Below are 19,548 nucleotides of genomic sequence, written 5' to 3'. Positions count from 1 at the left end.
GACCCCGTCGACTCCAGAGCAAATGCTTCGATTGTACAAGGCAATCAATCACTAAATCACAAAAACCGAAACAACAAGAGCAAAAAATAAAGAAAAACAAAACACCTACACGAATGTCATGCACAATCAGATAACAACTCGGGCCAGCCAAGCAATAAAGCAGAAGGAGAATGTAGTGCGTGTTGACGAAACCAGCACAGATGCGCTGGATGGGTTCCAGCAAGGATCCTGCCACCCCGAGTTATAATAAAAAAAGATAAGAGAAAGAGAGAAGTCAAACCGGCCAGCTAGCCAACAGACTAACCCCACAGCAAAAGGAAACTTTCATGAATATCGCGACGAGGCCTGTACGCCGCGCCTGGCTGCGACGCGGGACTGACGAAGGCCATGACAAGCCGCTGCGCTTCTACGTGACCGCCTCCAACGATAAAGATAAACATAGCCTCAGCGCAGGTTAACGAGCGAGCCGCCGCGCCGAAGCGCGCGTCATAGGCCTCGAACACTGTGCCCGCCCACACCGGGCCTGAGTGCCCTGTCACCGCCTGGCCGAATCACTTCCAGCCTCGCTTCCACGCTTAACCATTTAAAACACAGACTGCCATCTGTGTTAACATAAAAAAAATCACGTAACACGTCACGCACCCACCTCCCCCCTCTTTAGTTATGGGAGCACCCTCGAGACACATTGCCCGGCCGGGAGGGTCGCATGGTCAGTGCCCGCTCCCTCCTTTCCCTATCTACATGGGAGGTAACAGGTGGTCATGGTCCGCGCCCGCCTGATGAGGAGGGGTCAAGGGAGACGGGAGCGTCAGCCGTCCATGGCCTGGTAAACATGGGGATAACAGCCTGTGGACTCACATCACGTGCGTTGTTACCGGTTGTCGCCGCCGCCATCATGTGTCCAGCGCCTCCCCGAACCCTTCTCTCCTCTATAACCTTCCTCGGAACTTTCCTCTTAACTCCTCCTGAAAGGCCCTCTTCCTAGACCTCTTGCGCCATCCATAATTTTCCTTAATTCTTCGAGTTGGGTCGGGCCCGCCCTTGTTTTTCGCGTGTGGACCAATAGTTTTGCCGCAAAACTCCCTCCATCCAATGTGATGCCAGGTCGGCCTGCGCTGCTTCAAGGGCTCGGCTGCCACCGTTCCCCTGGGTCAGATCTCGGGTGTGGCGTCGCCGGCAATAGCGCACCTCGGGCAAGCCCCGTGCGTCCCTCTCTGGCCATGGTTTCCCCATGACGTTGCGCTTCTGATGCTAACTGGGGTGACGGCGGCGCCGACGCGGTGGGGTTCTTGGGGCGGGGCGGCACATACATTCATGTCAGGCAAACATGCTTGCGCGTATGATGTTTTGCCGGGGATCTGGCTTTTCGCGTCCATTAATCTTGATCGGCCGGCGGAGGGCAAGCGTTTCCCTTTGACGTGGTGGCCCATTTGGGTAGAACAGGCCACCGTCATGGCCGTTCCGGGGGGAGAACGGCGGCTTACGGCGGTGTCCACCTGGCCGGGGGACACACGCTGTTTTCCTCGCAGATCCAGTCAACAATGCGGGTCGATCGGCCAGGGAGTCAGGCGGGCCCGTGTTTAATTCTCAGGCCCGCTCGGCCTAATGGTCGTGTTTGGTTTGGCAGGGCGGGGCGCGGGGGGATTCCTGGCCACGGCCGGCTTGCTCACCATCCCACGCTCCACTGGAAGTCCTCAACGATGCTGGGCGGCAGACGCGCAAGGTGAAAAGTGAGAGCATGTATGCCTATAGCATCAAAATGCAGGGGTATCACAATTTCCCTGCCTCACACTCTGACGAAATCCTGGTTCGGCAACTTCGGTGAAAGAGTACCAAAAACCTTGACTCCGGGCCACATAGCATATATATTCTAGCATATATATTCTTATGAGGCGCCCAATGTCCACTGAACACCACGAACGGTCCTAATATTCATTTCAAACCGGTGTAAAACTCCAGGGGCACTTGAAATGGGCCCGAAATATTTACGTTGGAGGGAACCGAATTTAGCACTACCCCCTCGCCCCCGCCACCTTATTTCATAGGCCTCAAGGGTCCAATGGGTCTATGAGGGTCAGATTAAAGTGTCCGAAGGGCAGGCCAAAGAACGTATGGAGGGATCACAGCCCTAGGGCCGGACCCTCAAAGGTCAGAATGGGCCCTGCACAGATCAGAATGGACCCGCCACAGGCAATAACGGGCCGTTTACTGATAAGAATGGGCATCTACAGGTCAAAATGAGTCCTCTTCAGGCTCATAATTGTTCTCTTTTGGTGATGAGCGACCATACATAGCACAGAATGCGCCCTCGACAAGCTTAAATGGTCTTTGGGATGCATTCCCCCGCCCCCGTTTCGTTTTACTTAGGTATCTACAAGACCAAGGTGTACCACCCACGTCACTCCTTGCTCGACAAGCGCAATTATTTTGTGCGATTGTAAGGTGCCAGAGAACACCTATGTGCTAGCCGGTGAATGGTTGCGTAGTTTGGCGTGCGCCGCTTAGAGACGCTCGCGTTCCTCTCCTGTCCCCGGCGCCCCGTGAGAGGTATATGGCTGCGGGGGCCAGGAGAGGACAGAGTGACGAGGAAAAGACTCGGAGAGCCGCCGGCGCGGGGGCGGACGCGCCGGCGCGACGGACTGTGTGGAGTGCCTGTGATGATTGTCAAATACAGAAGTGACTTTCAACGTACCGTGTGTACCAGTACGCTGGAGGCGAGACACCGGAGCAGCAGAACTTACATATGAATCCTGTGTGGACAGCGGCAGTTCCTTGAAGTGCCGATAAAAAACCTCTGTATATTGGTAACTTTGTAGTACATTTTTGCCTGAAGTGGAATTTTAATATGTGCTGGAATAAATACGCTAGCCGGGGTCGTCGTAATATTGCACCACATTTATGGCGCAAGACAGACAGATGTTGCGGTTGGTCCTTCTTGTGTTTGTGGCTATATCATCTGGGTGAGCTCCAGTAGGTTTGATTCAATACACTGGCCTAATCTTAATTTAAACTTGTGAGCGTTGAGATCTGTGCCTGGGGGGTTTGCTCTTTTCTATAAGTTATTTCATTCTTTTTAGGTATTTGTTCTGTTCTCTGGAGAATGCCTTCAAGTCTTCTCTGTTGGATGAACCTCAATAGATCTGGCTGTGGTGTCTATGACAGTGGGCTGTTAATATTGAATGGTTGTATTATTTGTATGTAATACATTTGTATTTAGTTGTTAGCTGAGTACCCCAAATTCAGAGTACCCCACTGATTACCCCATAGGTGGAGTCAGAACCTTTGTAAAGGGGTAAGGGGCACAGGGTTCAAAAGGGCCTCCTGGTCGTGAAGGTCTCCTCCTCCCTCTGTAAAGGAAATCATGAGGCATGTCACAATTTGGGGGTGCATGATTTCATTTGTTCTGTTTGCACTTCTACCTTCTTTGGCTGAGACGGAAGCCAAAACCTAGCTGAGAGTGAAATTCTGTTTGTGTTTTGAAGTCAATAAACTGAAGGGGGCAGGCATTCAGTGACTGCATGGAAGAAACTGCTGGGGCCATTGATTTTACAATGGTTTACTGGACTCCCTGAACCAAAGAAACTCAGATGCTTTGCCAGAATTTTTGCTATGCTCGTGATAGATGTTGAGGAGCCTGTGAACATAGATTATAGATTTCAATGAGGTAAAAATTTACATTAACATGGCCGAGCCATGTCCTACTAAGAAAGTTCAACCTTCAGTCAGAATCGATGAGTAAGAACAGTTATGTAGCATTGTTTCAAGCTTGTGTACTCCCAATTTTTAGAACATCCCCCATGCCCCCCCCTCCCCCCGATGCCCGGCGTTGCAGTCTCCGGAGACCGCGCGGCATTACCTACGCAGCTAATGCTATGTGATGGCCCACCGAGGGCGAAAATAGTGACATATGTGAAAGAAGTGCCCTTAAGTGTGAATGTTTTAATGCATCAATTTGCACCTTTATAAGGCACTATGGTCATTCTTATCAGGAGTGGGTTGGACATGCCCAGAAATGGAGATGGATTGGGAACTTTGACATTGCATGTTTTTCCTAGTGTGCTGTCTGTTGCTTTGCATTCAGTTGATGCGTATTTATCAGAATTTGTTTTCAACATGACGTTCAAAAACTGGACTTCATTCCCGATGTATGCCTCTGTGACAATGAATGTAAGCATGCAATTGTTTTCCAAGCTGTAGTCCCAAGTTTGTATTTCATCCTCGTCAACCCCGGGATGTGACACAAAATTGAGGTGTTCTGTATTTGTATTTCAGGCCAGACATGGCATCTGGTATCGTGCAGTATGTGGTGGTGCGTTCAGACTTGATAACGTCGTTGAAGTGGCCGGTTGGAGCTGTCATTGCCCAGGTGAGTGACATGGGCCATGGATGTCGCCATTGGGAGGAGGCAGCAGCACCCCCAGGCAGTGTAATGTAAAGTACAGCAGTGGGATCTGAAATTTGCCTTCCATCCTCCAAAGTTGAAGGGTGGGAGAGGCTGGACTGGACTTTTGTTTGCTGGACTGCCTTTTGTGGTCAAGAGTCTATGCAGCGCGACCATTTCCATCGACGAAGTAAAGCCACTCGCCTCATAAGTGGGATCACAGCAGGGGCGTCACCCAGGAGCGTGAGGGAGGGCCTCATAGGAGGCCTCCGGGGCCTGCATGCGCGCACCCCGCAACCAGTGAGTGATCATCATTTTGGACGGATTAAGCGTGCAAAAAAATCTCCCCGTAGAATGGGCAGAGCGTGTCTGATCTTGTGAGCAGTTTTTAGCACCAACAAATCCCAGACAACTGACATACTGTCATTTTTAGCGTCATTTTTTAGGTAATCCCGTGGCGACAACGCTGGCGTAATGGAAGTACCGCCAGATCTGGTGGAGTAGTACCATCTGTGGTAGTTGCCTTCCATTGGGCCCGTGTTGAGGTCAGAACTACACAGTAGCATAAATGCATAGAGAAGCAACCAGCAACACGAAATGTACCTAGTGAAGCGGGCTAGCGCTCCCAACATCCTAAATGATTGACTGATAACTTTTGGGAAGCCTAATCTTAAACGGTTTAACACTTATAGTTCAGTATACATACACAACCGCTCCTTCCGGAGCAATTGGGAACCCCGAGACCGTCAATCGTTCCAGCGCGAAATATTGTGGCTTCTCTTGGTCTATAGCGGAACCGCTCCGGCCGTGTTCACGTAAATCCCCATTGTTACAGGCGTGCCACGCGACGACGGCCGTGATGCACCGACACGCCGACGACGCGGACGTATTGACCTACCTCTCTGACCTGGACAACATGCACAAAGTGGTTCTGGCGGCTCCCGACTTGGCCTCGCTGACCAAACTGCGCGATGCGCTGCACGAGGCAGGTGTAGCGCACTACCTGTGGGTCGAACAGCCCGAGAACATTCCAACCTGTTTGACCACCAAACCGGCGCCCAAAGCACACGTGCAAAAGTTTTTCAAGAAGCTAAAGCTCTTCAATATCAGCAGCTGACCCGCTGTGGTGGTGGAAGCTGTTCAGTGTCAGCAGCTGACCGCGCGGGCTCTGTAGCGGTGGAGGCTGCTTAGTGTCAGCAGCTGACTGCACTGGCGATGTAGAGAGCAGGCTGTTTTAACGTGTCGCGGCCTGCCGCTGTGATCATGCTGCCACGTTTATTACAATGTGTCATATTCCTCTGAAGTTCCGCTATTGTGCTCATTTCTGTTACATAAATTGCATGCCGTTCAAAGCCTTTGCATTACGTAATGCGGTGGGAGCGAGACGAAGACACCGGTACAGCTGGTAGATTTATTGCAGACGTAACAGTAAAAACCAACCGAGAGGGCGCGGTGGACGGGCCGGGCGGTGGCGGCAGGACGGAGCCTGGCGGCCCCACGCGGCCCGCCCAGCGGTGCGGACGCCGCCCCCAACCGCCAGGGGTGGAGCGGCGGCGTCCGGCGGCCGCGAGCGCCGCACTAAAACCCAACCGGAGAATCACGACGATCAGAAACTGCAACCCTACGTACAACATATAGAAAACATGAGATTGTCTTGGTTCGACGCCATCGGGCCTTGGCCACGTATTGTTGAGCGGAACGGGAGGGTTGCCGTTCAACAACTGAGCCCCAGGCGGCCACTGCCCGATGGTGTGGTTGCGTTGGCAACCACGGCCGCCCGGCGCGCGCGGCCGCCGCTGCGGAGCGCCGCCGGGCCTTCCATCACACCCCGATGCAGAAGGAGACCCTGTTCCGTATTGCGCGTCGGCGCGCGCGCACGAGCGCCTTGGTACCGGTGCCGACGCGCGGATTCGTTGTCGGGCGTGCGGTTTGAATGTCGAAGCTGGTGGCTGTCAGTCGCCGGGCGAAAGGCGTGCCTTTCAGCGCTACTCTAACACCTATACACACACGCGCGCGCGCGCGCGCGCGCGGGCGCGCACACACACACGCACACACGCACACACGCGCACAGTACATCGGAACAGTGAGCACAAGACAAGCAACAAGATTGGCACTGGAGCGTAGGCCGAGGCCGGCCCGCAGCGGGCCCCGGCCCGGCGCGCCGCTCTCTCCAAGACGCTCTCACTACCATGAAAATATTTCATACTCGGAACATGTCCCCAAATCAACCAGAAGAACCGATACCGTTCTGAGACAGTTCTGCTGCACGACAAGCGGGCGGTGCAGCGGCGACGCCCACCAGCGATGCTTGTGACCTGAAGTCGTGACCTGACCACTCGACTGGAATGTGGAGACCGGTACTCCGGTCCTACGGACTGTTGCGCAAACCGATCGTAAACGGATGTCGTTTGCTCACAACAAGGACATATAAAAATAATATGCCAAGCTCTACGAAATGTCTAGATAAATTCGAGTAAAAAGTGATATTAAGACTGTTGTAACAACAAGGCAGCTTCAGCAATAAACATCGCCGATGGACATAACAAATAAATACATGCTTCCAAAACGCCACCATTGAGATGTGGATGCGCGATAAGCTCGGTGCGCGTTCGTCTGCGCGCGGTGGCGGACGGCCAGTGCACGCCCTCACCGCGCGGCAGCCGGCCACACATACGGCCCGTGCTCATCCATCTAACACGACTTGGTGCGGACACCGCGCGCGCGACCGACGGCCGGCGGCCTGTGTCGACTAGCACCTGCACGAGACGCGGCCGTGCGACCACAATGTACGGCCACCGACGGCCGGCCTGAGCCGGAACACACACACACACACACAGAGCCACTAACCGGGTCTTGGGTGAGCTACAGGTACCAAGCTGGGCGCAGGGTATACGGGCGCTGCGCTGCCGACGGCTGCGCTGGGTACGGCGGGCGGGTGCGGACGTGCGGCGCCGGTCGGTGCGGGTGCGCGACACAGAGGGCGGGGCGGGCGGCCGGTGGGGGTCAGACGTGGTCGCTGGCCGGGGAGGAGGCGGCCGGCACAAGCGGCGACCCGGCGCCGCCCATGCTCGGCTCCGTGTTACGGCGCCGCAGCTTGGTCGACTTCAGCTTCTTCAGCATGGTGGCCTGCGACGACGGCGGAGGCGCACAGAGGCAGGCAGAGAAAGAGAGAGAAAGAGAGAGGCCGGTTACACGCATGTGACAGCTCTGGGTCTGCCAGAAGGCCAAGTGCGGTAAAGAGCGCCCGAACATGCATACACTGACACACAAGAAGAACGTGACGGTGGCGGCGGCGGCAGTCAGTCGCGGGTAGACTCTCCATCGGTGGATACCAAAGACGGCTCGGTATTGCGGCGCCTCATTTTGATTTTCTTAAGCATTGTCGCCTAAAAAGAAATGTTGAAATAGAGATCAACACAACATAAAAATATGTACAACATAATATGGCTACAGAGTTACTCCAACGGTGGGCGTAGGAACGGTGATTCTGAAGGCATGCTGCGACCACCTTTTAAAAAGCTTAACCCCCAAGAATACCCCACACAATTGATTTAAAGGTGTGGTTTTATCGCTCCACTTCTTCAGAGGTTCATACGCCCCTAAGTAAGACCGTAGGAAAATATGAGCCTTGGTGGTATACAACGAGCCCACGACTGTCAAATCTAAACTTGATAGTCTGGTTTTGGGTCACAAAAGTCTGAAAGAAGAGCAAATATGTTTCGCCGAGGGTTTCGTCACGGCTACGCGCCTGTCTAGTATGCATGGTCTGCATAATCTACTTAGACTACAATGGTCCACGTAGTCATGAAGGAACCACACGACGTAATATATAAGCTCTTCTTTCGGGCTTCTCAATCTGACTGACATAGGCTCCATAGACCCTAGACCTTAGGATTTGGCCCAGCAATTTTCTACACACTGTCATTAAGTGCAAGAGAAAATGCAAGAGTTGTTCTGCTTTCCAAAATATACAACGGTTGCACTTCGCTTGAAAAACAAACGGCGGGCGACATTGTGGAACATTTCGCGGCAAATTACTGCGAATATGCTAAACGCATGCGTTCACAAACATTGCGTACATCGCGCACGGCATAGCTGAGAGCTGATTTCAAGTTAAGCTCCCGGGGCCCCATGAACAAAACCTGAATGCAACATTGCTTGTAGGTAATGGGTCCGATAATGCAACCAATTAGGTTATGATGCTCGTAATTTTGCAGAATTTCCTAAACCCACGTTGTTTGTCTTCTGTTAGCTTCGCCACTTTGACCATGTGCAAGGATGTTGCCGTGATTTAACAAACAGATGATGTTTAAAATTGCGACGGCCAGCCCATTATTTGCATGACAAAAACGTTGGAATAATGAGCTCGCAGTGGCCATGCTCAGGGCCGCATCAGGGCCCCAGGCATGCCCCACCATTGAAGCATTAAGTTGTCCCTAGCTGCGGCCAATTCAAGGCTTCACGTCAGTTCGATAGGCAGAGGTATTCAATGATGGGTGGCATGGGGAAAATTTTAACAGCTGACAGATCACATCCAGCAAAACGTGAGGAGCATGAAACCTGCGTGTCCATGAGAATCAAGGGAAGGGCCAAGACAAATATGTGGGATGGTGGCTGACGGCGATGACAGTAAAATTTGCCACTTTTGAACGACCGCTGGTTTTCCGACAGCTAGGGAGATGCGCTTGAAACATTTTTTGCGGCGCTTTGTTATCGACATAGACTCCTTAAAAACTTTTGGATGTGCAGTCGTGACATGTTCCACGTTATGCTTGTTTGAGAGAACAATAGAACACTTGCATAAAAATACTCATGCGGTCTGTTTCATTGCCACTCTGTGAGCAAGGCCTGTGGCCGAAAATTCATTCGGAATACTTACTACTAGCATATGCTATTACTGTTGTCATTTGGATTTAGTTTGGCGACGCTGCCACGCAATGACGGGATCCTTTTTCAACGCTGGCAACCGCGGTGGCAATATTGTTATTAAGGGAAAATGGCGCATCTGGCAATCGAACCGTGGCCTTGCACGATGTAGGCCAACGTCCATCATCAGAACAGTTATGACCCGTCTGGTCCCGTCTCCTTTAACTTTGTGTCCTGTTCCGCCTGACGTCAATGAGCCCAACACTTGTTTTTTGCGCCTATGCATGGGCGCAGAAAAGGTGTGATCATAAGGGGCATCACTGTGATCTAGATTGCCGGGTTATCATCTTTACACTATGTCCTTCATCTAGCTATGTCCATCTAGCATCATCTAGCTACCCAATTACCTGTGTCGTCTTTTGTCCGGCCCGGTGACCTTCCTGATAACGTACCAACCTTACCCCAGCCATCCGAACTAGCAATGCACTCAAAAGGGCCAGCACACGCTCACAGTCATTGGTTGCGCCTCATCACCCTACCCTGTACGGCGCCAGCTCCAAGCTCGCACAGCCCGCAGTCTCGTGTTTTATTGACACGAGAGTATGACTAATGAAGGAATGCAGGACTGACTAGTCCGTGCCCCATGATTGGCTGACGAACCGTGCTTGGGCACCAGCATGCGCCCGGTCTCGCTGAGTCGCCTGTCGCGCCGGCCTGAGCGGTCGTCGCCCAGCCCGGCCCCGCTCACCTTGAGGGCCGACTTGAGGACGACCACCTCTCCGGCCGGCTGCACCCACGGCTCGCCGTCCACCTGCACCGGCATGTCGGTGTGCAAGTGGATGCGGATGTGGCCGCCCTGCGCCACGCGGATGGACGAGCGCAGGCCCGACTGGATCTGACCCAGGTGCACGACGCCTGTCACGCCCACGATCTCCAGCATGCCGTCCCAGTGGTTGGGCGTGCCGAACTGGTCGTCCTTCTCGGGTCCCCACGGGTTCGCACCGCTGCCCCAGCTGTGGACACCGCCGGCCGTCAGTGGCGCCCCGCCACGGCAGAGCACGCTCCGCAGCCGCTGGCGCCACAGCGCGGTCGCGCGCTTCACATTGTCTCCGTGGATGGGAGGACGCCTGGGGCTGACACGGACGCCTGGCAGTTTGACCAAGGTCGTAGAAGTAATGTGACATGGGGCAAGACTGGATAATATGCGGGTAATGACGCTTCATAGGCCGTGACTTTGGGGAAAGGTGTCGAGTCTCAGCTGCAGGAAGAACTTCATCGCGATACCCAGTCCTACCTGCGAAGGCCTCAGCCAGAGTCGCGCCAGCAATGCGTTCGTATCACATGCACGGCCAAATATTTACTTCATGTTGCGATAGCCAGTATAGCTGCAGTTAACATTCCAAGTCTAACATAATAAGGATGCACAAACATTTTAGGTACCTTTAGAGGCATGGTCATAGATTCACTAGGGTATGTCAACCCAGCTTCGCCTCAGTCATGGCAGGATAAAAACAGCTATGGCCTATATGAGCTGCTTGTGGGTATTTTCGCAGACAGACATCGATACCCATGCTTCTGAATGCTTCTTAATGCTTTCCATCTGTTTCAGTACCGATCCGAAAGATGTACTGAAAACGTCAACAACTTATTGATCATGGTCTCTCAAAGAAATCGATGGATGCTGTGATCGGAGATGACTGTTTAGATTGGCAATTAATTTTAGACTGCGTTCTTCTCGCAATGTTGCAGGATTATTGACGACCAAGACACAAAAAACATACTGATACAGCCCATAGGACATGCGTGCTGCAATGGTGTTCTGAATGGTTGCGTTCCAAATCATACCAGATAGCAAAAATTATTCCGTTGGCGATTGTTCAAGACCCCACCCTTTAATTGGCCTCATGACAGAGAGCGTTATACAGCCATGGACTGTTACGCCACACATGGATAGTAAACAGTGACGAGTGAATGATGAGCGTGGGCCGTGACGCGCCAAATCCGGCGTGGGCAGGGGAGCGTCTCAGAGAGCGGGGTGCCAGAACCTCCAGACGCGGCACGACGCGCCTCTCACCTCAGGATATTCAAAATGATGATGCCCTCGACGGGTGGTAGCTCTAGCGGCTTCCCATCGACCTCCACTTTCATGTGCCGGTGAAGGTCCTTGCACATCTTTCTGCTCATCATCTTGCGCAGGCCCATCTTGACGTATACGCCCTTGTTGTGCAGCCGACTGTTGAACTTGTCCGGATTCTCCTCCCTCGCGTTGTGGAAGTCCAGGCAGAGGTCGGCATCAATGCCGATCCCGAAGTAATTGTTCATCACGAATATTTGTGTGTTGTCCTCGCTCGTCGAACCTGGGTGCGTAGAGTGCCAGGGTAAATATGCTGCGAAAGAACTTCGTAAGTCTATTTGACGCGGTGATCGTACGTATGGAAATAATGAAGCTACAGGACGATTTTTATTAAGTTACATCTCACCGTACACGCGAGTTGACATGATATCAGCTCGCGTTCACTGTGTGGATTGCACCGGGTGCTGGTATTGGTAGATAGCTGGGTATTTTGGCCGGAGTAGCGCCAGCACCAGGAGGGCGCCAGGCCCCGGGTTAGAGGGCCGAGCGGTGGCGCAGCCAAGGCAGGCTCATGGATCTTTTTCGCCTCTCCCAGTCCGTCAGCTTCGAGCACAGTTTTACCCTTGACACTACTGAACATAACTCCGAAATCTAGTGATCAGAAAAACTATGTTTGTCGTAGATCTCACAGAGGCTATCATGGACAGAAACATACAGACCCCATCAGCCATAATTCCGTCACAAGACTGGCGGACAGCCGAGTGCATGAGTACGGCACACAGCTGAAACCACTTTTTCAGGCGCCATGGCAAATCGACATCAATAGTTCATTGATACGCTAAGTACTCTTCTCCTATTCGTTCTCTTATTAGCGTGTGTGGGGTCTATTCGACTGTTCGCAGTGCAATGAAACTCGCTCGTTAACAGTCATTCCTCCCCACTGCAAATCATGGTAGCCCCTCCCGTCGCAAATAATGGTAGTCCCTCCCGTCGTAGATGCTGGCAACCATCCACTTCCCACCCTCCCCCTTCCCTCTCCCCATCACAAATCCTGGCTGCGCCCCTGCAGCCGCGCGGTGCCAAAGGCGCTGCCAGCCGCCGGCGGTGTCCACGGAGCGGCACCAGCAGCCGGGCGGTGCCAAAGGCGCTGCCAGGCGCCGGCAGCGCCCACGGAGCGGCACCAGCAGCCGCGCGGTGCCAAGGGCGCTGCCAGGCGCCAGCAGCGTCTACGGAGCGGCACCAGCAGCCGGGCCGCACCTTGTGAGTTGGGCAGCGCCGACCTGGTGAAGTCCACCTCCGCGCCCTTGTCGTCCGGGTGGAACACGACCGTCCAGCGGTCGAGCCGCACCTCTTCGGCGTCGATCACGTCCCGCAGCAGGGTGTTCGGGTCCTCGCCGCCCGAGTAGCCGGGCCCCCAGCGCAGCACGCGCGCCAGGTCGTTGCCTGCCGGTCGCCGGTCGGGCACAGGTCAGATCTCGGGTCAGCCCGCGCCGCGGTCGCTCCAGTGGTAGCCCTATCACGGCACGGCAGGGTCAGACCGCGTACTGATATATCTGCGATGCTCAGAGTCACGCCGAGTCTGCCAGTGCTCAGCTGCCACTAACACATGGTGTCCAATGAGCGAAGTTACCACGACCGTGTGGCTTACGCACGTTAGGTAGTTCACATATCATGTAATCTGCATTTCACAAATATCAGTTCTGAGCCAGGTCGGACAGTGCGCTGGGTATGTGTTACGACCCCATGTTGCAGTGGTAAGCTGCAGAGGTCCTGTCGTCCGCAGGACTTGCTGCGCATCGCTAGGGCTACGGCCAATATTTTCCTACAGGGAATGGTCCACATTTGAAGACATTGGAGCAAGAATCGGATGTGCTGAAATGAGCTCACTTATAACTATTAGCATGCTTTTGAGTGGAAAATACTGCTGTAGACGACCCAATTTCTAAGTTAAGTAAATATGCTCCGAAATACGTTACTGTTTGATTACGTCATCGTACCTTGCTTAACATTGATTGAGAGCCAATAGGCCATTATGTTTGGAAATTATGTGCACAAACGCCAGATATGCACGATTTGTCAATGATATTTTGGGGGCCTCGATCGACGCGTGGCTCATGAAATCGCAGAATTTGAATGACGCTTTTATGACGTCATGGGTGCCCAGGTGGCCTCGAGAGTCTCCCCGAAATAATTTGTACATCTTCGCAGGCGTGTAGCTCAGAAACTAGACCGCTTTAGATGTTAAGAAGGGCAGGGCTGATGACTCAACTGCACCAGATAATCTTCAAAGTGGCTAGGCCAGTTGAAAACCCCGAACAAATGTGGAACACCCTCTTTATAGGGGAATGGGGGGGGGGGGGTTGATGAGTAGCCATCACAATGGCCAATCGCGACAGTGGTGTAGCCGGCTGTAGGAATTTTGAGGTCATGTCCCCCCCCCCCCTCGGAGGCGGTGAGCGCCTTAGAGCCGAATGTCCCAAGACTTTTTGCCCATTCAAGACACCCGTAGGCTTTTTAAAACACCCAAAAAACGGGCTCTCAAGGCATCAAAATGGAAACCCGAACCCATAAAGGTCCTTAATCTGAAAGCAGATCGACTTTGAATTAAATGTGTTGAATTAAGAATTGCTTTAAGACTGATGCATCTTCACAAAAGGGAATCGGGAACAGTCAAAACACGCCACGTTTTCACACAGAGACCGGGGGCCAGCGCGGGTCAGTACGAACCGGTGCCGAGTGGCACTATGGCGCAGGGCGGCGACGAGCACTCGCTGTCCTGGCCCACGTTGTCCAAGCACTGCAGCACCCAGCCGATAGGTGCCGTCGCCGCCGCACACCAGGATACGGTAGTCGGGCACCTTGCGGAACACGTACAGCCTGCCGGGCCGGCTCGTCAGTACCGCCACTGACGCACAGCAACTGGCTGGCCAGCAGCCCATTTTGCACAACGCGCACTTTGTAAGGTTCGTCAAAGCATTGGAGGGAAATGACTAGCCTTGCGTCTGGTTTGGTCCTTGTATTAACTGATTCATTATCACAGTCTTTTCTCAGGAAGGGCTACGACGCACACAAGCAGCACACCATGTGTGGGCAGCAGGCGACGCACCACTCACCTCTGTTCCCGGCGCAGACACACTTTGTGTGGGCAGCAGGCGACGCGCCACTCACCTCTGTTGCCGGCGCAGGCGCACCACGTGTGGGCAGCAGGTGAAGCACCACTCACCTCTGTTGCCGGCTCAGACACACCACGTGTGGGCAGCAGGCGAAGCACCACTCACCCTGGCAGCGGTCCGCCGTTGTCCAGGTCGAACACCTGGCTGGGGTTGACCATGCGGCGGAAGCTGGTGATCAGTTCCAGACCCTGGCAGCCGCCAGACTTGACGTTGACGAAGAAGAGCACAGGCCGCACGCCCGCCGGGATCAGCTCCGGTGACAGCGACGGCAGGATCATCACTGAAGCCGCGACACAATGCATATAGCGTTTGCTTGGCACCACGGTGGTGACTGCACATTACTTACGTATAACCAAATTGATGACTATTTGAACTTCCACACTGTAGCTGAATGGTCATGCTGTTCCACAGCCTAAGGAAAGTGTAATCTACAAAAGGGGATTTTTGTACACAAAACTGACTTGTTTTGTACCCAAAAGTTATAAATGACCCTATTACTGCCCGAAAATACAGTCGGACATTTTCGGATAACACGACAATCCTGCCACCATCGTGTCGGGAAAAAACACGTGTGAAAGATATAAATCGTTCAAAATTTGCCAAACAATTAGCATGAATACTCCGCCGTCCGACCAGTGGTGTAAATTGTGCCGCGATGACTACCACTCTAGCAGTCTGTGAATGTAGACGAACGAGACAATAACAGCAGATAGCTGTTACAAATTGAAAACAAAGCGCCAAACCGGATGTCGATGCTTCTTTGAGACTGTCATCTGTCCATGAGTCTGGTGTGCGATGAGAACATCTCAGTTTTCTGAGAAAAGTAGCTCAACCTAAGAAAGGCCACCTGACGTCAGATATTGGTCCAGCACTGCTCGTGTTTCCTAATATTTCTGATGTTCGCGCATACTCCATAGGGACTTTATCTAGCTGGTCATGCAGTGAGTGATGAGCACATGATGGGCCAGTGTAACCCTGGACCACTCTGAGCTGGGCCAGTGTAACCCTGGGCCAGCCTGAGCTGTGTCAGTGTAACCCTGGGCCAGTCTGAGCTGTGTCAGTGTAACCCTGGGCCAGTCTGAGCTGTGTCAGTGTAACCCTGGGCCAGTCTGAGCTAGGCCAGTGTAACCCTGGGCCAGCCTAAGCTGTGCCAGTGTAACCCTGGGCCAGTCTGAGCTGTGTCAGTGTGACCCTTAGCCAGTCTGAGCTGTGCCAGTGTAACCATGGGCTATTTTGAGCTGTGCCAGTGTAACCATGGGCTATTTTGAGCTGTGTCAGTGTAACCGTGGGCTATTCTGAGCTGTGCCAGTGTAACCTTGGGTCAGTCTGAGCTATGTCAGTGTAACCCTGGGCCAGTCTGAGCTGTGTCAGTGTGGCCCCACGTGGTCAAACGCGGACGAAGCTTGCAGTCTAAAGACTTGCTGTGTCCATGCACGAGCCTTTAAAATTGTGCAATGCGTACGAAGTTGCTGATCAGTCACGCCGCGTGACGTAGACCCGTTTAATTCAATACTTGGATCATCACCGGCTGCGTCATTGTGCCGATAAACACAACGCCCCTCTCCCGTGACAGAACACAGGCGTCACACAACAGGGACACATTCTGTAATGTTCAGTGAAACGGGTACATGTAACATTTCCTTTTCTTGAGGCTGCGGCAATTTGACTCCTGATCAAGGTCAACATTACAGGCTCCTATAATGCAAACGATTATGCTTGAATGCCTGCCTTAAGCTAGGTACTTAGACAGTATGTATGCCATTGGATTCCATTTCACACCTGTACCATGAACCAATATGCTTGTTTGCTCTTTGTCCCATCGTAAAAACCATTCAAGTGTTGACAAACACATGTCCAGATCATTTGATGACACCTAGCCGCATATGGCGCAGGGTAGAAGTTAACGATTAACGCTTAGCGCAGCACATATTTCTGTTTTCCTACTTACAGTCATGGTTTACGTGCTTTCCCCGCTTCATGTCATCAGCTACTCATTTTACGTGCACTTCGTGTTTCTTGTCAGTATTTACTTATTTCACGTGTATTTCCTGTTTTATGTCATTTCATAAAATTGAAATGGAATAGGTTACACCTATTCCATTTCACCACGATCCCAGCACTGCGTAGATTGTGGACGGATAAACATCTCTTAAGCTCTTTCAAAAAATTATCTGGTTCGTAAGGTAGTCAGTGAAAACACAAAAAGTGGTCAGTATCTAGGTTCCTTAACATATGACCCCCAACTGGCATTCCTCTGGTATTTGGCGAATCTTGCGCCAGAGTGACTGGTATGCTCACCCAGCAGGTGTTTGTCCTCGTAGGAGGCCTCCTGCAGCATATAGTAGGCCCGGGTGGCGTCCTCAGCTTTGTTGTACACGATCACCAACGAGCCGTACTCATAGTAAATAGGTCCGATCGATGAAAATTTGTTGGCTGGAAGAATGCACACGTTGTGAAAGTCAGAGACAACTCTCGAATCATACATCACTTTGACACTCCTATCCTACCTAACTTAATATTGCAACTCCCACGCACACCCAGAGCAGCATCCGTCCCTGACTGTGCCGTCGGTCGCAACAGCGCTTAGCTCGATGCGAGCCTGCTCACCAGCAGGTAGCCCGTGTACTGTGAGTCAAACGTGAGAAGTCCGTGTTGTAACCCCTCATTGCTGGTTCGAGAAGTCATTGCGATCTGTCCTGACGAAGTCGCCACCAGACGACGCACCTTTACCGAGGATGCCCAGCAAGATGCGCTCGTACTGGCGCTGGTTCAGGTTCAACGGCAGGTTGCCGACGAAGAGTGCGACGTTGTTGCCATGTGGGTCGCGCCGTTCGGCCAGGTGGAACCTGGCCAGCGTCATCTGCAGCACTGAGTCGCGGCTGATGCTCTTCATCAGCTCCCAGGGCCGCTCGTCCGCCGCCAGCTCGCGCACGTTCACTGGCGGCCGCAGGCGGGTGACTTCAGAGTGCGGACGAGCAGGCCGGCACACATCCAGACATGAGGCACAGCTTTGCTACCCCTTCACAACTACCCACACCTGAGGTCTTGAAAGTCACCTGATTCAAGTCACTCTAAAACGGCGTTTGCATTATCACCGTAAACAGCAAGCATTGTGTTTAAACCAAGGGTGGCAATTATATTTCAGCCCGTAACGCGGGGGCGACCGAATTTTTGACAGGGTTGAAAGAAAATGCCTATTCCTGGCGCAAACATCCCTCAGAAAGACGTCTCCGGTAGGCGTAGGCAAACTTTTGATGTACTTGTCATAAAATCTAGAAAGGCAATGTCGTTTTCTTGCCCAAAACTTGCATATCTTCAAGGTAGTAAGATCTGAATGCAGTCAGTGTGGCTCCAAATAATTTTAGAGACGCGCGTCCAAGACATTCTATGCAATTCTTCGCAGTTCACTACCAGTCCAAAATATGTATTCAATGGATAAAAAATCCCATTTTCTTTGAGCTGATTTGTGTATGTTATGCATGACAACACGCATCAGTAATATTATGATGTTATGAGCGCATACAGAAAATAAAAACCGTACCACCCACTTACGTTTATTGCATGTGACCGCTACATCACATATGGACATCGTTTGTTTTCACGTTTATATGGTATCCAGTTAACAAAAAGTGGGGCTCTGCAAATCACTGTCTTTCCTCAAACAGAAATTTACACTTTCGGAAGTGATGGAAACACTTGTTTTCAGGCCTCATATTCTTACAGGTTGTGTATACGTGTTAGTGCAGCGTTAAGCATTGCCAGACCATTATTATATATCGTATGTTGAGTCACGTTCACCATTATTAGACAGTGACACAGTTCAGTAAAAATCTGAAAGATAGGAAACCTAGATTAAAAAGGATGTAAACTCATATGATGTTGTACAACTTATCTACAACGAGAGCAAATTTGTCAACGGAAACTTGACTTGAAACTTTCTTCATCTTGAAACTTGAAACTTGAAACTCATGAAACTTTCGTCATCATGTTATCATCATCAGTTTATTTACATTTGCGGAGCTTGACCCCCCCTCGGAAAAAAAATGGTAAATGAGACACAATCGACCAAACAAAAACGCTTCCGAAGCATAGGCCTGACGAGAAACGATGGGTGCATGCCTGTGTACCCTAGTTTTCGTGTATCTCAGAATTGGTACCAAATCAGGTTCCTGTCTAATGGTGCAAGCGTGAAAAGTGATAGTGTGTAGTCACACGACTCGTAGAAAATATTTTAAGTTTTAAGAAATGGAGAGGTAGAAGAGCCATCACGAATCCAGGTTCTCGGGAGCCACAGAGGAATGTTACTAAACCTGAGTGCAATGAAGAATCCCTACGGCAATTAACGTCAGAGAGACAGCTAGCTAAATGGCTAGCCGGCTAGCTAGCTAGATTGGCGGATATGTAAAATGTGGATGTATTCAAGGTAACAGATAGGCGATGTTCCTGCAGCTGTCCTATCTGGCTGTATATGATGGGATGGGGCCGACGGCCGGAGCTCACCGTTCCGGTCGATGAGCACCTCGCTGAGCGTGTAGTCGTCGGGCCCGCTCAGGCCCAGCTGGCGCAGGCAGTGCTCGATGACCTGGTGACTCGTGGTGTTGTCCGTCACGGGCACCTCCAGCTGCTCCTCCGTCACACGCATCTGCTGCGGGTGCACCTGGATACAGCCTGTCGGCAGAAGCAGATGGGAGAGGAGATCAGATGGGCAGTGCCAGGAGAGGGGACGGCCAGATGGGCGGTGTCAAGAGAGGGGGACGGTCAGATGGGCGGTGTCAGGGGAGGGCACGGCAAGATGGGCGGTGCCAGTGGACGGTCAGATAGGCGGTGCCAGTAAACGGATGGCCATTTGCTCCAGTCGCACAAATTTAACTCATATATGTCCGATGGCATTATCTTAAGCACATGTAATAAGCATGCGCAACTATTGACTCATATATGCCAGTGATTTCAGTGAATTTCGGTATTTTCCGCGAGACACTCACGCTACGACCTGCCTTAGAATTTATCATTTTCACATTTTCACCAGAAGGCAAAGCACCATCGCGACGAAGTGG

The 19,548-nt window shown here is 52.2% G+C and overlaps 2 protein-coding genes across 4 annotated transcripts in view; one reads left to right on the top strand and one right to left on the bottom strand.

The window, feature by feature from the left end:
- The first annotated feature begins 2,945 nt into the window (after positions 1-2,945).
- LOC119102587 (putative peptidyl-tRNA hydrolase PTRHD1) lies at positions 2,946-5,751 on the top strand. Of its 3 annotated transcripts, none has more exons than XM_037226012.1 (3): positions 2,946-2,960; positions 4,273-4,366; positions 5,217-5,751. In XM_037226012.1, exons 2-3 carry the CDS (start codon positions 4,280-4,282, stop codon positions 5,496-5,498), a joined length of 369 nt encoding a protein of 122 aa, XP_037081907.1. In that variant the 5' UTR covers positions 2,946-2,960; positions 4,273-4,279; the 3' UTR covers positions 5,499-5,751. The 3 variants fall into 3 exon arrangements, with proteins under 3 accessions (XP_037081907.1, XP_037081905.1, XP_037081908.1); XM_037226010.1 differs by lacking the exon at positions 2,946-2,960 and adding an exon at positions 2,971-3,077 and having other exon boundaries at positions 5,217-5,750; XM_037226013.1 differs by lacking the exon at positions 2,946-2,960 and adding an exon at positions 2,996-3,013.
- Positions 5,752-7,374: 1,623 nt separating this feature from the next.
- Positions 7,375-19,548, bottom strand: part of LOC119102586 (diacylglycerol kinase theta-like) — a 34,677-nt gene continuing 22,503 nt past the window's right edge. The window contains 10 exon segments of the mRNA XM_037226009.1: positions 7,375-7,507; positions 9,996-10,260; positions 11,322-11,604; positions 12,579-12,764; positions 14,049-14,136; positions 14,138-14,198; positions 14,600-14,774; positions 16,793-16,927; positions 17,219-17,431; positions 18,995-19,162. Coding sequence (XP_037081904.1) covers positions 7,385-7,507; positions 9,996-10,260; positions 11,322-11,604; positions 12,579-12,764; positions 14,049-14,136; positions 14,138-14,198; positions 14,600-14,774; positions 16,793-16,927; positions 17,219-17,431; positions 18,995-19,162 — 1,697 coding nt within the window. The 3' untranslated portion in view covers positions 7,375-7,384.

Source organism: Pollicipes pollicipes, unplaced genomic scaffold (assembly GCF_011947565.3).
Source record: "Pollicipes pollicipes isolate AB1234 unplaced genomic scaffold, Ppol_2.1 Scaffold_5724;HRSCAF=6776_pilon_pilon_pilon, whole genome shotgun sequence".
Taxonomy (NCBI): Eukaryota; Metazoa; Arthropoda; class Thecostraca; order Pollicipedomorpha; family Pollicipedidae; genus Pollicipes; species Pollicipes pollicipes.
The sequence above is the reverse complement of the archived record's forward strand: the minus strand, read 5'-3'. Positions and strand labels throughout refer to the sequence as shown.

Coding starts and splice junctions, on each gene's coding strand:
- LOC119102587 (XM_037226012.1), top strand. CDS start 4,280: ATGGCATCTGGTATCGTGCAGTATGTGGTGGTGCGTTCAGACTTGATA. Junction 4,367..5,216: donor TTGGAGCTGTCATTGCCCAG/GTGAGTGACATG, acceptor CCATTGTTACAG/GCGTGCCACGCGACGACGGC.